This window comes from Panthera tigris, chromosome C1, assembly GCF_018350195.1.
Source record: "Panthera tigris isolate Pti1 chromosome C1, P.tigris_Pti1_mat1.1, whole genome shotgun sequence".
NCBI lineage: Eukaryota > Metazoa > Chordata > Mammalia > Carnivora > Felidae > Panthera > Panthera tigris.
This window is the reverse complement of record NC_056667.1, coordinates 122,769,844-122,783,655: the sequence shown is the minus strand read 5'-3', so window position 1 is coordinate 122,783,655 and position 13,812 is coordinate 122,769,844. Positions and strand designations below refer to the sequence as shown.

Below are 13,812 nucleotides of genomic sequence, written 5' to 3'. Positions count from 1 at the left end.
GAAACGGGTTTGATTGGGACTTCCATCGTGAAAAACAAAGGCAAAAATCACGAAAAGAAATTTGTCTCCTATTTTATAAAACATAGCTTGTAATTATATGTTAATTCTCAGAATAATTTGCCAGAATGTGGCTTTTTTGAGGGCCTGATTTTCCTGACAAAATTCTGTGATAGCCTTTGTGTTTGATTTTCTCAGCAAGATGGTAAAGAGGGCTTTCTCCCAAGGGCGTCTCCTAATTCTTTGCTACTTAAATCACCCTCACTGAAGCACCTCTCCTTGGCATCTTTCTTGTCAGTTTTCCATTCTGTCAGGACTAACTGGTCTATGTGGCCAGACCTTCCTTTGTCAATGACTCGCCATGTGAGTCATGTGTTTCTTCAGCTCCTTTGTCACTGACTTCATGAAATTTTGCACCTCGTGTGCAGACCATACCCCAAAATATAATTGAAAAATCAACCCCTATACACTAATGTGTATCAACTGATTACATGGAAAATGTTTCTGAGGTGCAAAATGAATTTTATTTATTTATTTATTTATTTATTTATTTATTTATGAGAGACAGGGACAGAGCACAAGTCAGGGAGGAGCAGAGAGAGAAGGAGACACAGAATCCGAAGCAGGCTCCAGGCTCCGAGCTGTCAGCACAGAGCCCCACGCGGGGCTGGAACTCACAAGGACTTTGAAAAGGAAGGTGCTACCTAGATTAGGCTGGTGGTGTTGCTGCCTCCTAGGGCCAGCCTCTGGAAGTTGGAGTAAGGAGTCTGTGGCAGGTGTTGACATCTGGGGACTTGGGAAGGACACCCAACCCAACTCAATCTCTCACCCACCTCCTGCTTCCCAGAGTATTCCAGGAAGGAATGGATATTAGATTGGCTTGAATATCCATTGAAAGGCTAGTTCTCTCTTCCCTGGTATACCCTTAGGCATATCTTAAACTTTTAGCAGTAATTTATACTATAGTGTGAATGAATCCCCCTCCCTTTTTTTTTCTGACTTGCACACACACAGGAGACATGACTTGACCTCCAAATCTGGGGTCTAAAACCCAGAGGACATGATTCTTACCTCCTTCTCTCAACCCACACATATCTAAATACACATCAACCTTCTTTTTAGAGCACTCCATTACAGCAGCAACGCTTTTTCTTTCTAATGGTTATTTACTTTTGAAAGAGAGAGAGAGAGAGGCACGAGCAGGGTAGGGACAGAGAGGGAGACACAGAATCCGAAGCAGGCTCTAGGATCTGAGCTGTCAGCACAGAGCCTGACGTGGGGCTCGAACTCACGGACCGGGACATCATGACCTGAGCTGCCATCAGAAGCTTAACCAACTGAGCCACTCAGGTGCCCCTACAGCAGCAACTCTTAATCTTTTTTCCGCCCAGATGCACTTGACTGGGTGATGTCCATATTCAAGATAGTCTCCTATGAGCTACCCACGTTGGTATTGCAGTTCCTGCCCCTACATTTCACTCCCCTTTCTGTCACTCAGGAGAAGAAATCAGAATGCAAAGAAGTATAATCATTACAGAGTTCTGAATTTTGTATGATGTTTCCTGAATTTTGTAATTTCCTGATTCTCTGTAAAGCTTTTTGGTTTCATGATCACAGTTGAAAGCCAATCACTGCCTACAGATCTCTCAGAGGTAACTATAACCTAGTCTCTACCACTTAACGCTCTTGAAAGTTACTAATTAAAACTATACTTCTTTTAAACTACTCTGTTGTTCCACTTTGAGCAGGTGACATTTGGACAGCAAGCCTCATGTGCCACAGACACAAACATGGGTGTCTGTGGACCCAGATGCCACATGTGGTGTGGATAACTCCAAGTGAGAGTTCAGAAAGATAAAATGGAAGGTCTGGGAAAATGTTTTGAAAGGAAGGTTTATTTTGCATATCCTTAACATCCAAGGAATAAATAACGCAGCAGTTTCTCTTCTCCAGGCCAACAACCTCTGTTCTGGCATCACCAAGTATTACCATGGCCATATCAGCCATAACCTTGCAAATGGAAATTTATCTGGTACTGATTTCTCACTGGGCTAACAAGAGGCAAGAGACACTCACGTTTCCCGGAATGTTCACTTTTACATTACTATTGTTTTCTCCTGCTAACTGCTTGAGAGCCAGGAGGCGGCCCTGCATCTCTTTCTTTCCCTGATTTCCCAATTTGTTTTCATGATTCACCCAGCTGAGAACCTCAACCAGAATGAGGCACAATAGCAAAAGAGGCAGAAAGGAAAATTAATATTTTCTACATAGACTTCCTCATCTCGGGTAGATTTATGAATTTCGCTTCCGTTATGCAGAAGTTAGCATTTTTAACAATGAGGGGGGAAAATCTTTAATTGTTTTTTTTATTGCCTCAAGAGCTCCAAAGACATCTTGTGCTATGTCGTCATTTACATTTCACATTAAATGCAAAATATGTTTGAAATGAGCAAATATTTGTTTTAATTTGATACATCTGTTAACTGAAATGCTAAAAAGACAGCTAAATCACTATACTAAATTCAGCGATTTGTAAACAACTTATATATTCAGTTGTTCTGGGTTAAAAATGCCCCAAAGCCTAAGTTTTATGACACCCACAAAGTAAATTGCATTGTATTAATCTGATGGAGGCAGGCCGTGATTTCTTCCTCTTCACTCCATTAATTTATTTCCTAACTTGAGTTAATTAGCGAGGTTCCTATTTTTAAAAGCTCTTTGAAATTCATTGGGAGAGAGGGACATTTGCAAGAACTGCTTTGAAAACCCACTGCAAAGGAAATGAGCTAATACAAACGGTAAATTCCCCCAAGACATGATCGCACATTGAGCACCTGATTGCCAGTCAACAATCTTTCTGCCCGGGAAAGCAGTGGGCGATGAATACATAGTTGTTTTAAGAAAGAAGGAGAGAAGTGGAAGGAAAGAATGAGAGCAGCAGTGAGAACAAACTCCTCACAGGCAATTACTAACTGGAGGAGAGGATCCCCAAGGTCCTATTCATCTCCAAGTATAAGTCTGTGGTACTCCAATTTGATGCTACAAAATGAAGACTGACTTCAACTTGGAACAATACCCATTGGGATAAATATAAAAATTACCCACTATTCAGAGAAATGATAACAACAACAACAAAAAAAATACAGAGATTGGCCCAACAGAGAACAAAGATAAATAAATTATTTTTCCTTGGTCAAATGAAGCCTTAATTCCTAAATTAGACCGGGAGGTAGTGCACTTTACTCAGAAAAAAAAAGGGAGGGGGATTCATTCACACTATAGTATAAATTACTGCTAAAAGTTTAAGACATGCCTAAGGGTATACCAGGGAAGAGAGAACTAGCCTTTCAATGGATATTCAAGCCAATCTAATATCCATTCCTTCCTGGAATACTCTGGGAAGCAGGAGGTGGGTGAGAGATTGAGTTGGGTTGGGTGTCCTTCCCAAGTCCCCAGATGTCAACACCTGCCACAGACTCCTTACTCCAACTTCCAGAGGCTGGCCCTAGGAGGCAGCAACACCACCAGCCTAATCTAGGTAGCACCTTCCTTTTCAAAGTCCTTTTTTGTTTCATTTTCACTTCAACATGAGCCTGTGTAAGCCACTGGGAACCACTCATTTCCCAGCCCTGGGAAGCAAGGTCACAATGTAGGAGCTGTGCTTATTTGAATTAGATCTTCTCTCTCCTAGACTCAAATTCCTCCTCTAGGAAATGGAAATATAAACCACCTAGCACAGCCCCTGATGCAGAGTAGGCATCCAAAAATTGCAAGCTCTTCCTCTCATTTTATACAGAACAGAAAAGTCAAGTCTGCTGTACAGACACAGCAGAAGCCAGGGGCAGGGCTGGGACAAGACCAGGTTCTTTCCATCCCTTCTCAAGTGCCTTCACATTTTCTTCCATGTCAACCCCCTGGCCCTTGAACCTGTTACTCAGGTTTCCCACACCAAAACAAACAGTGCCATGATTTATTCCTTTTCCTGATGCCACATTAGAAAGGGCTCCTTCCTTCTTTCCTGACACACAGAAGGACCTGGCTTTAAATATTTGCACCACAACAAAAGTTTGGAAAGCAAACAGCTTTCTCTGCAGTGGAATTGAGTATTTGGGATGATCAATCAAGTCCCAGGAACCTGTGACACCAGATTTTCTGGATCAAACAGGCTGGCCATACCTGCCACGTTTCTCTGTTCTGATAAAGGTATAGAGCCAACACAAGAGAAACTTGAGAAGTACCCTGAGGACCGTGTGTCTGAAAGCTCCAGTTTCTTAAGACTTGGGTAGATCTCTCCAGGGGAATGTAACTGCAGCCTGGAGAGTGTGTGTTTCTGGCAGCCTGCTTCTCCCAAGGAGGAGAAAAATGGGAACAAAATCCAATTGCCTGAGGAAGGTTCTCCAGGGTAAAGACAGCTAGATAAGAATGCCCCCTTTTATCTCCACAGACCTTGATCCTTCTCAGAGGACTTTCACCTCTCCCACATTACCTAATGACCATCACACTTCTCAGTATGTTTAACTCCACTTTACTCCAGGTATTCTGTGACTTGCCAGAGTCACAGAGCTGCTGTCCTGAAACATAGGCAGACTCCGGCTCCTGGTCTAGGGTTCTTTTCTCTGTTACCCAAGTCCCCAAAACACAGGAAAGAAGCATGCAGAGGTTCAGAGCAATGCCTCTTCAGCCCCAGCAAACGGAGGTGTACGCCGGCAAGGCAGGACGACCAGCTAAGAGGAGCACAGGGAATGGGGGGTGGGGAGGGGGAGGCCAGCTCCCTGGTTATCCCCTCCCCCCCTCCCCCCAGGACTCACTCAGGAAGATAATGGTCTGCCTCCTGGCTGTCTTGCTCTCCTCGCTCTCCGACTTGTTCAACTGCGGCCGCCGTCCCTTCCCGGCCAGCGTGCCCTGGCTGCTCCTCAGAAGCACCTGCATCATGTTCCAGCACATGAACGCCACAGAGACCAGGACCAAGAGGTAGATGACGAAGGCGCCGAAGATGCTGGACTGGAAGACAGTCCAGCGGTTGGAAAGGTTGGTACAGATGGACATGTTGGAGGTCTCCGGCTGCTCGTGGTGCCGCGTGCGGGAGACGTTGCAGGAGAGACCCCAGTGATTGGGCACGGTCACCAGGGGGTACTCGACTCCCATGGCAAAAAGCAGAGGCAACGCCACCAGGGCGGAGGTGACCCAGACGAAGCCAATCAGCAGCTTCACCTGGAAGGGCCCCGACACGGCCTTGTACCTGAAGGGGTGGCAGATGGCAACGTAGCGCTCAAAGCTGAGCGTCAGCACGTGCAGCAGCGTGGCATAGCTGCAGGCCTCGAAGAGGAAAGTGTGAATCTTACAGGACACGGCGTAGCTGGGCGTGGTCAGGGGGTTCCAGATGATGCTGTAGAACTCCATGGGCATGCCAACGAGGAAGACCAAGATGTCCGAGCAAGCCAGGCTCACCATGTGATCCGTCACCTCCTTCTGCAAGTAACCTTTCTTCTGCAGCACCTGGGTGACCCGAATGGTGACACTATTCCCCAGAATGCCCACCACGAAGATGGCCAGGTACACCAGGATGAGGGTGATTTTGATCCAGGTGGCCACCTCGAACTCGGGGACGTGGGTGTGATCGATGACATAGGAGCAGTCACTGCTGGGCTCCCTGTGCGAAGCCATGAGGTTGAAAGCCACGCCACCCGGTCCAAAGACCTCCTCAACTTGCCTTCTTCCTGCCAGCAGAGCCCAGAGCTCTGGGCTGCAACTCACCAGGGCCGGCCCAGCGCTTGCTCATCCGCGCTCACCTGGAAAGAGTAACTTAGTACTTCTGGTGCTTTCATGGAAACTTCCTGGAGCAGCCCAACCTAGCAGGGGCCCGGGAGGCGCCTGGGGGTGGAGTTTGGGGTGTGTGTGTGTGTGTGTGTGTGTGTGTACGAGCCAGGCGGGGAGAGAGGAGGAAGGAGGTCTTACTCTCCCCGCGGGGAGTGAGTTCCGCGGCACCCCCAGCGCCCGCCCTTCCCCTCGCTGCCCCCGCTCGGCGCGCCCCGCCAGGGAGTCCCCCGCCCCGGCTCCGGGCTCCCTGCCGTTGCGGGCCCCAACCCACCCCCCTGCAGCACCCTCTCCAGAGCTGCGGGGGGAGGAGCGGTCAGCGATTAATCATTAACTTCCGCGCACTGTGCTCCGGGGCCCCGCTGCAGACCCAGCCCGGCAGCGGGGTTTGACTCAGCACGCAGTCGTGGTCCCCAAATCAGATCTTGGCCCCGGAGCACAGGGCAACGAGTGGCCCCGCCGCCCACGCGGCCACCGCCGGGGCAGCGGTCGCCTCCTGTCCCGAAGCGCATTCCGGAGAGGCGCGGCCGCGGGGAAGCTGGAGTACGTTCCCGGACTTGCAGTCCAGGGCTGAGGCTGGCGACGACGAACTTCCCCTCCCTGCCCTAATGTCCCTTCAGACGCTGTGCCACCGCCAGCATGGGAGCGGCGGGACCCAGGTGCACGCGTCCCTGGCCTGCCGCCCTGGGGGAGCCAGCAAGCAGTTGCCTCCTTGGTGCCCTATCTTCCGACGCTCGGGGTGTTCCCAGCTGCCTCACGAAGTGAGCCCCAAGGAAGCTACCAGGAGCTCCCTAAAAGCCCTGCCTTTCTCCAGAGCCTCCCTTGCTGCGGAGGGACCGGAGGAACGCGACCCCCGCCCCTCAGTTGTGCTCCTCCGCACTGCGGGGCCCTCGCGAAGTCTTTAACTGGGAGCAGGTGTATGTGAGAATGTCACACTCCTCCAGGATGCCCACATGGGAGGCGCGTCCTTTTGAGGGACCTGCGACCAAGACACTAAGGCCACCCCAACAGGGACACAGTGTAAAAATGGCATTAAGGATCAGGACATTTTCCCTCTCTTCAGAGAGAGGAAAACCTCTAATGGACCCATTTCAGCTCCTAATTCCAAAATCATAGGTAAATCATAGGTAATGGATGCGGAGGAGGAGAAGGCTGTCCTGTGAACTGTGGGGTGTTTAGCTCCTACATGCCCGCCCCCCAACAGTGATAGCCAAAATGCCTCCAGACGTACCAAATGTCCTTTAGGGGGACAAAATCCTCCCAGGTGGAGAACCACTGCCTGGAAGGAAGAAAATAGATCCCATTTCTGTGTCCATCCCAAGGGACTAGCTGAGGCCCTGTGCTAAAAACAGCCTTGAAGAATCTCAGGAACCACCCTGCGGTGTGATGATTTTAAAGATGAAGAAACTGCAGTGGCCACATAGATACTTCCCCAAAAAGATAAAAGAGTGAGTGAGAAACTTGAAAATTAGCCCGGATCTATCAAACCCTGAGCCTGCACTCCTAACAGGGAGGGAATTCTGGGAGCACAATGGGTGCTATACAAAGAACTCCTGAATGATGCACATAGAGACACAGGGATTGTGTTTTCTCAACCCAAACCTGGGCACATAGTGTGAGGATCACAGGGAATATTTGATTTTGACCCTGTCTCAGGGAGTTAAAAAAAAAAAAAATGCTAACTCATCTCCTTATTAGTGCACTGTGCTTAGCTAAATGACCTCCGTGGCCTTAAAGCTGCCCCCACAAATGCACAGGGCAAGCATGGACTCTTGGGGCTTCATAACTACACATCAGAGTCCTGAATGGACTTCTTTGCAAAAGGTGCTGGTTGTTTGCTGTCCCAGAGAAACTGAGAAGGAGGTCTAGGAAGAACCTTGCCTCCACCACCACCACCAGCAGCATAAGGTGCCACATCCCCAGCCCTGCCCACTTCTTTCTTCTCAATAGAAAACAGTTGGGAACCCCACAAGTATTCAGCCCAGCCACAGACCCTTCCTTTGAAATGCTCCTCTTGGTTATGCTCTGAGCCCCTATTGCATGCCAGGCATTTTCACACTATTCATTTCTTTCCATTCTGTGAGGCTACAAGGAGGATGTTATTATCCTGTTTTACAGATGAAGAAATTGAGGATCAGGGGAATTAAGTGACCTACTACAAAGGGTCAGAGGCAGGATTTGAACCCAAAACTGCCTGGCACTAAAGCACTTTCCACTCTAAAACGTGCTGTCTCTGTGCAGGGCAAAACTGTGCCAGGCTGGACAGGCGCATCTTAGGGAAAGGCATTTTTTTTCTTCTCTCCCCAGATGCAGCGTGCCAGTCATCCTGCAACGTAATTGATAATTTCAATTTGTTCTGCTCAGACAAGATTTCCAGTATTGTCTAATTTCTTTCATCAAAATGTTCGTTCCCAAAGTGTGAACAAAGATCACAAATGCATGGCCAAACAGTGAAAATCAAGCTAATTAAAATGTGTTCCTTACAATGCAGATGGAAAAATGCCTTTTGAACAAAGGGCTGGGGGAATTAAATTTTCACTTCACCTTTGCTTTTCCTAAGACCAATTAAAAACTGTTTAATGTGCTCTCACTTGTTGATAACAGACTGGTGTAATACTCGGCCTGGGTCTGTGTAATCTAGATTTTTTTAATTAGCAAATTGTATAGAGGGGAAAAACGAACAGGAATGGAAAGTGAGACAAAGAATATTTTAAGTACCTTTTGATATCATCTCCACTCAGGGGTCACCTAAGGTCTTCAGAAATTTATATTCACGTTTCACACATTCTAGATGACCTTTGAGGTCATCTAGGCTAGTGGCTTTCACACCCTTCTTTGCACTAAATCTCATTTTTAAGATGAAATCTTACACTGGCATCCAAAATAAAAACACACACACACATATACGCACACTTATGCATACACATACATTGCATTTTTATAAATTTAAATTTATTTTGAATGCTCAAATTGTTAACATTTACTCAAAATCAACCAACAATTTATACTCTAAAAAGTGAGTAACACCTTGTTTACAGAAGTTAATGGTATAACCACAGTGACTTTATTAGGCTACAAAGAACACTTCAATAATTTTCAAAAAGTATAGTATAAATAACTTTATTTATAATGCAATGTAACTAAAAAGTAATAATAGAACCAGAAAACTGAAAGATAAAATTCCAAAACTCCACCATCTCAAAATTTTAAAAAATCTCTGAAACAATTGGTCAAAGAGAAAACCCAAGCCAAAATTGCAAAATATGTAAAGAATAATAAACACAAAAATGCCTCATATCAGTAAGCCAAACAATTCCCAAAGTCACACCAAGCTAAAAGATGCTGAAGTTCCAACCAATGAGTGAAGATGTCTCATTGAACCAAACCTAGAAGGGCCAGACCTTATGAGGAGGACTAAATTAGCCAAAAAGCTAAGGCTACAGTAAACCTGCCTGAACAAAAATATTGACGTCAGCTGTCTAACAAGGTAGCCACTAGCCACACGTGGCTCCATACACTTGAAATATGGCTAATCCCACCTGACAGGTGTTGTAAGAATAAAATATACACCACATGTTGAAGACTTTATATGAAAAAAAAGAATGTAAATGTAATTGCTTTTATATATTGATTTCATGTTGAAATAATACAATGGCTATAGTAGATTAAATAAAATATATTACTAAAAATAATTTCACATCTTTTTTTTTACTTTTTTTAATGAGGCTACTAGGATATTTTAAATTAAATGTGGCTTGCATTTGTGGCTAACATGATATTCCTATGGAACAATGATATTATAAACAGCTAATGAAACAAAAGAGACATTCCAAGAAAAGAACAAATACTTACAGGAATTTTATTTATGATAATGGTGGCATTTAATATCAGTAGGTAGAGACATGTTGTTCAATCATTGTTACTGCGATCATAGGTTAGCCATCTTGAAAAAAAAGAAAGTTCGATGCCTACATCCATACTTTATTATAATATAAATTCCAGGTGGATCAAAAATTAAAATTTTTGGATTTTAATCAATAAGGAAATCATTAAATGATAGAACAGAGAATTTTAGGGGCACCCGGGTGGCTCAGTCAGTTGAGCATCTGACTTCAGCTCAGGTCATGATCTCATGATCCATGAGATCAAGCCACACATCAGGCTCTGTGCTGACAGCTCAGAGCCTGGAGCCTGCTTTGGATTCTGTATCTCCCTCTCTCTCTGCCACTCCCCCACTCTCTCTCTCTCTCTCTCTCTCTCTCAAGAATGAATAAAACATTAAAAAATAAAAAAAAAAGAATAGAGAATTTTAAAACCTAAACTGGAATTTTAATCTTATGACATAAATCCTAGAATCTGTAAAGAAAAAGTTGATAAACTTTTTTGATAAAAATAAAGTCCTGCAAGGCAAGTAACCCTGTAGCCATAGGTAAATGACAGATTTCGACAGATTTGTCTTTAAAAACTAGGTAAGCTGGTTCCAAAATTTTAAATGTTAATCGCCAAGAATGAGCAAGATACTCTTAGCAGGTAAGAGAACTTGCTCTACCAGATATCAAGACTTATTATAAACCTATAGTTTATAAGGCAGTATGGTATTGACATGGGGATAGACAAAGGAAAGGATGATACAAAAGACATAGCACGGAAATAAATCCACATGTATACGGACAGGATTTATGATAGAGATGAAACTGTGGCAGTGCAGAAGAGATGGTATTTTCTGTTGGTGTAGCAGTTGACTGACTCTCTATGGACTGAAGGTGAGGGAATGCCCTGATTAGTAGCATCTGTCAATATCCAGAGCGCAAATACTCCCAGTATGGCTTATTTCGAGCTATCCACATGTTAAAAATCTTCTCACAAAACTCCTGAAATTTTAAGAATCAACTCTTGTGAGTTCCAGGCCACCAGTCAATAAATGCTATTTGAGACAATAAAGTATCCATTTGGATAAAATTCATTAAGAAAGAAGACAGACAACCCATTTTAAAAAATGAGCCAGAGAGATAAACAGTCACTTCACAAAAGAGGAATCCAGATGGACAATAAACAGTGAAAAGCTCTCCAACCTCCTTAGTAGTTGGGGAAATGCAAGCTAAAACCACAATTAAATACAACTGCACACCTAACAGATTGACTAACATTCAGAGATGACCAATACCATCTGTCCATGAAGCTGTGAAGTAATGGTGATTTGTACATTGTGGATGAGGGAGTATGTTGGTGCAACCACTTAGGAAAAAAGTTGGGCAAGGCCTACTAAAGTTAAATACATACATATCTTGTGACCCAGGAATGCCTGTACCCTACAGCCCATGTCACCAAAATGCATATACAAGAATGTGTATAGCAACATTGTCAGTAATTACCCCAACCTAAAAAACACCTAAATATCTATCTGTAGAAGAATAGATAGTAAAATGAAACATATTCATATTCTATATAGCCACAAAAATAGATACATCACTGCTACTAAAATAATGTGTTTGAATCTAACAACTATAATGATGCATAAAAGAAGCAAGACACAAAAGAATAAATATGTCCACTTATATAACTTAAACATAGACAAAAGAATAATATTGGGGGAATAGTATATATTATATAGGGATATGTATAATAAAGCAATTAATTAATTAAGCAAAAATGTCATTTCCATGAATAGATAGAAGTCATCTCATGTGAGGTGGGGAGGTGCATGACCTGGAAAGGACCTATCTAACACAGGTGAGAACTTCTGAGTGCTGACAATGTCTATTTCTTAACCTGGGTAGGAATTACATGATAGTAATTGCACCATGCTTTGCTTTATGATTTTTATTATGCAGTTATTTATATCTTATATACTCTGTGAATGCTATATTTCATAATATTGCAAAATGAATTTTGTTAAAAAGTAAGAATACCCACACAGCTAATTGGATAAGTTCAGTTAACCTTGTTTTTCATCCTATGGTATGAAAGTGTTGCAGCCAGAACACTCTCAAGTGATAACAACAGTAACAACTTCCATGATTAAACACCTACTATGACCAGACACCATGCTTATTCAATGATTGAAATAGTCCTGCAAGTTGAGGGTCATTATTTCTATGTACATGTCTGGTACATGTACAAATAATCCATCAAGTGCCTTCTCTCCAGTCTACACAGGACTTGGTCTATATCTGTAGCTTGCAGGTCGACAGCCTGAATGTCCACATTTCTTGCAGCATTCAATATCTAGATGAGTATAGGAGCAATGACAAGTTGGACCCTCAGGAGCCATTATCATGTAACCTGGAGACTTTCTCCTTCCTTCACCTCTGGAATGCCAACAGGCAAACAGGATCCAGCTTCCTGGACCACGGGAACAAGGCTGAGGGAGGTTCTGTGAAACATGGTATGTCTTCATGGAGGCTTCCAGCTTCACAAATTCAGAGGGTTAAGGTCCTGCCCATGGAACTTATAGAATGTTGTGCCACATTGATACTTAGGTGAGCCCTTGCCAGGAGGCTCTGGATTTCTGAGAAATTATGTTCTCTCTCTTAGAAATGTTTTATGTGTTACGTTCTGTGACAGTACTGACAATACTGACTCTATCTTTGGCCCTCCGTCTTGTTCATGTCCTTCTTTGGGGCTATGTGTTTGCAGCTCGTTGGAGATTAATATACATACCTTAGAAATGCCTACCAAGGCCAGAATGCAGAGTCTGGCTTTGGCCCTCTGTAAATTTGTTAAAGATAACATAGTATCTCCCCTTCCTGATGCACAGATGGCATCACAAGATCTAACTAAAGGGTAGCTGCCAGTTTGGTGCATGCAAGCCCTTTGAGGTGTGCACAAATCCTTTGATCTCACTACACTGCCCTTCTGTGTATCCCTTCACTCTATAAATTTCACAAAGGTCCAGACCTTGTGAAAAATAGCTTCCTAGGTGCCTGGATGGTCACCCGCCCAATCCCCCTGTCAGTAAGTTACCCTAAATAAAACTTTGTGTAGGGACACCTGGGTGGCTCGGTCGGTTAAGTTTCCAACCCTTGATTTCAGCTCAGGTCATGATCTCACAATTCGTGAGTTTGAGCCCTGCATAAGGCTCTGTGCTGACAATGTGGAGCCTGCTTGGGATTTTCTCTCCCTCCCCCCCTGCCCCTCCCTAGTTTGCTCACTCTCCCTCTCTCCTCTCTCAAAAAATAAACATAAAAATTGAAAAAAAAAACTTTGTGTAAACCATACATAGTCACCTGCTCCATTTTCTGACCTCAAAGTGCCTCTCAATTTGAGGACTACTTACTTTACTGCCCCTCCCTCCCCTTTTACCAGGCTCCCTCTCTATTCCCATCTAGAAAAAGTGATGAAGAATAGAAAAATTGTCTCATTGGTTTGGGTAAGCTGATGAGTTATGGTTTTAGTTCAGCACATATCTTTTTTCTTCCTTTAACATGGATATCTTGAGCTCATTAAAATGGGCTCCTCCCCTGTAAGGGAGTCTCCCTGTTACTTGTTAGGCTTTTCATCCCTGGGAGGTCAGAGAGAGTGGCCATTCAGGCCCAGGCCGTCCAGGGAGAGACAAGTGCCTGGGTAGTCACCCCTGTTTCTCCCTGTTTGTCTTTGCACAGCTGCCGCTGGCTGGCGCAGACCAGAGGACACCTACCTCCTGGGCTGCTCCTAGCCGTGTCCTCTTCACAGGGCATGCCCAGAGCCCAGGGAAACAGCGGTGCCACAGCTTCCTGTGCTTCTCCCATATCCAAGCCCTTATGAAGAAACCAATACCTCCAGGCCTTGATATTTTTTATTTTAAAATCCTCCAAACAAAGATCAAACTATCTTTTCTTGACTGGCACTATTTTTCCAGCCCACTGAAGCAGAAACCTTGCATGTCCCCAGCCCAGTGGTTGTTCAGGGATATGGTGGTTCTTAGCCTTGATGAAAATTTCAGTGATGTCTTTTAATAAAGTAGTCTATGATCCACCACCTCTTGCTAGGTAAACCTATACAAATCGATTCGGGATTGACATT

At 44.4% G+C, this 13,812-nt stretch overlaps 1 protein-coding gene across 1 annotated transcript in view; it reads right to left on the bottom strand.

The window, feature by feature from the left end:
* Window positions 1–5,752, bottom strand: part of GPR39 (G protein-coupled receptor 39) — a 199,650-nt gene extending 193,898 nt beyond the window's left edge. The window contains exon 1 of the mRNA XM_015545078.2: window positions 4,806–5,752. Coding sequence (XP_015400564.2) covers window positions 4,806–5,661 — 856 coding nt within the window. The 5' untranslated portion in view covers window positions 5,662–5,752. The remainder of the gene's footprint in view (window positions 1–4,805) is intronic.
* Between the last annotated feature and the right edge of the window lie 8,060 nt (window positions 5,753–13,812).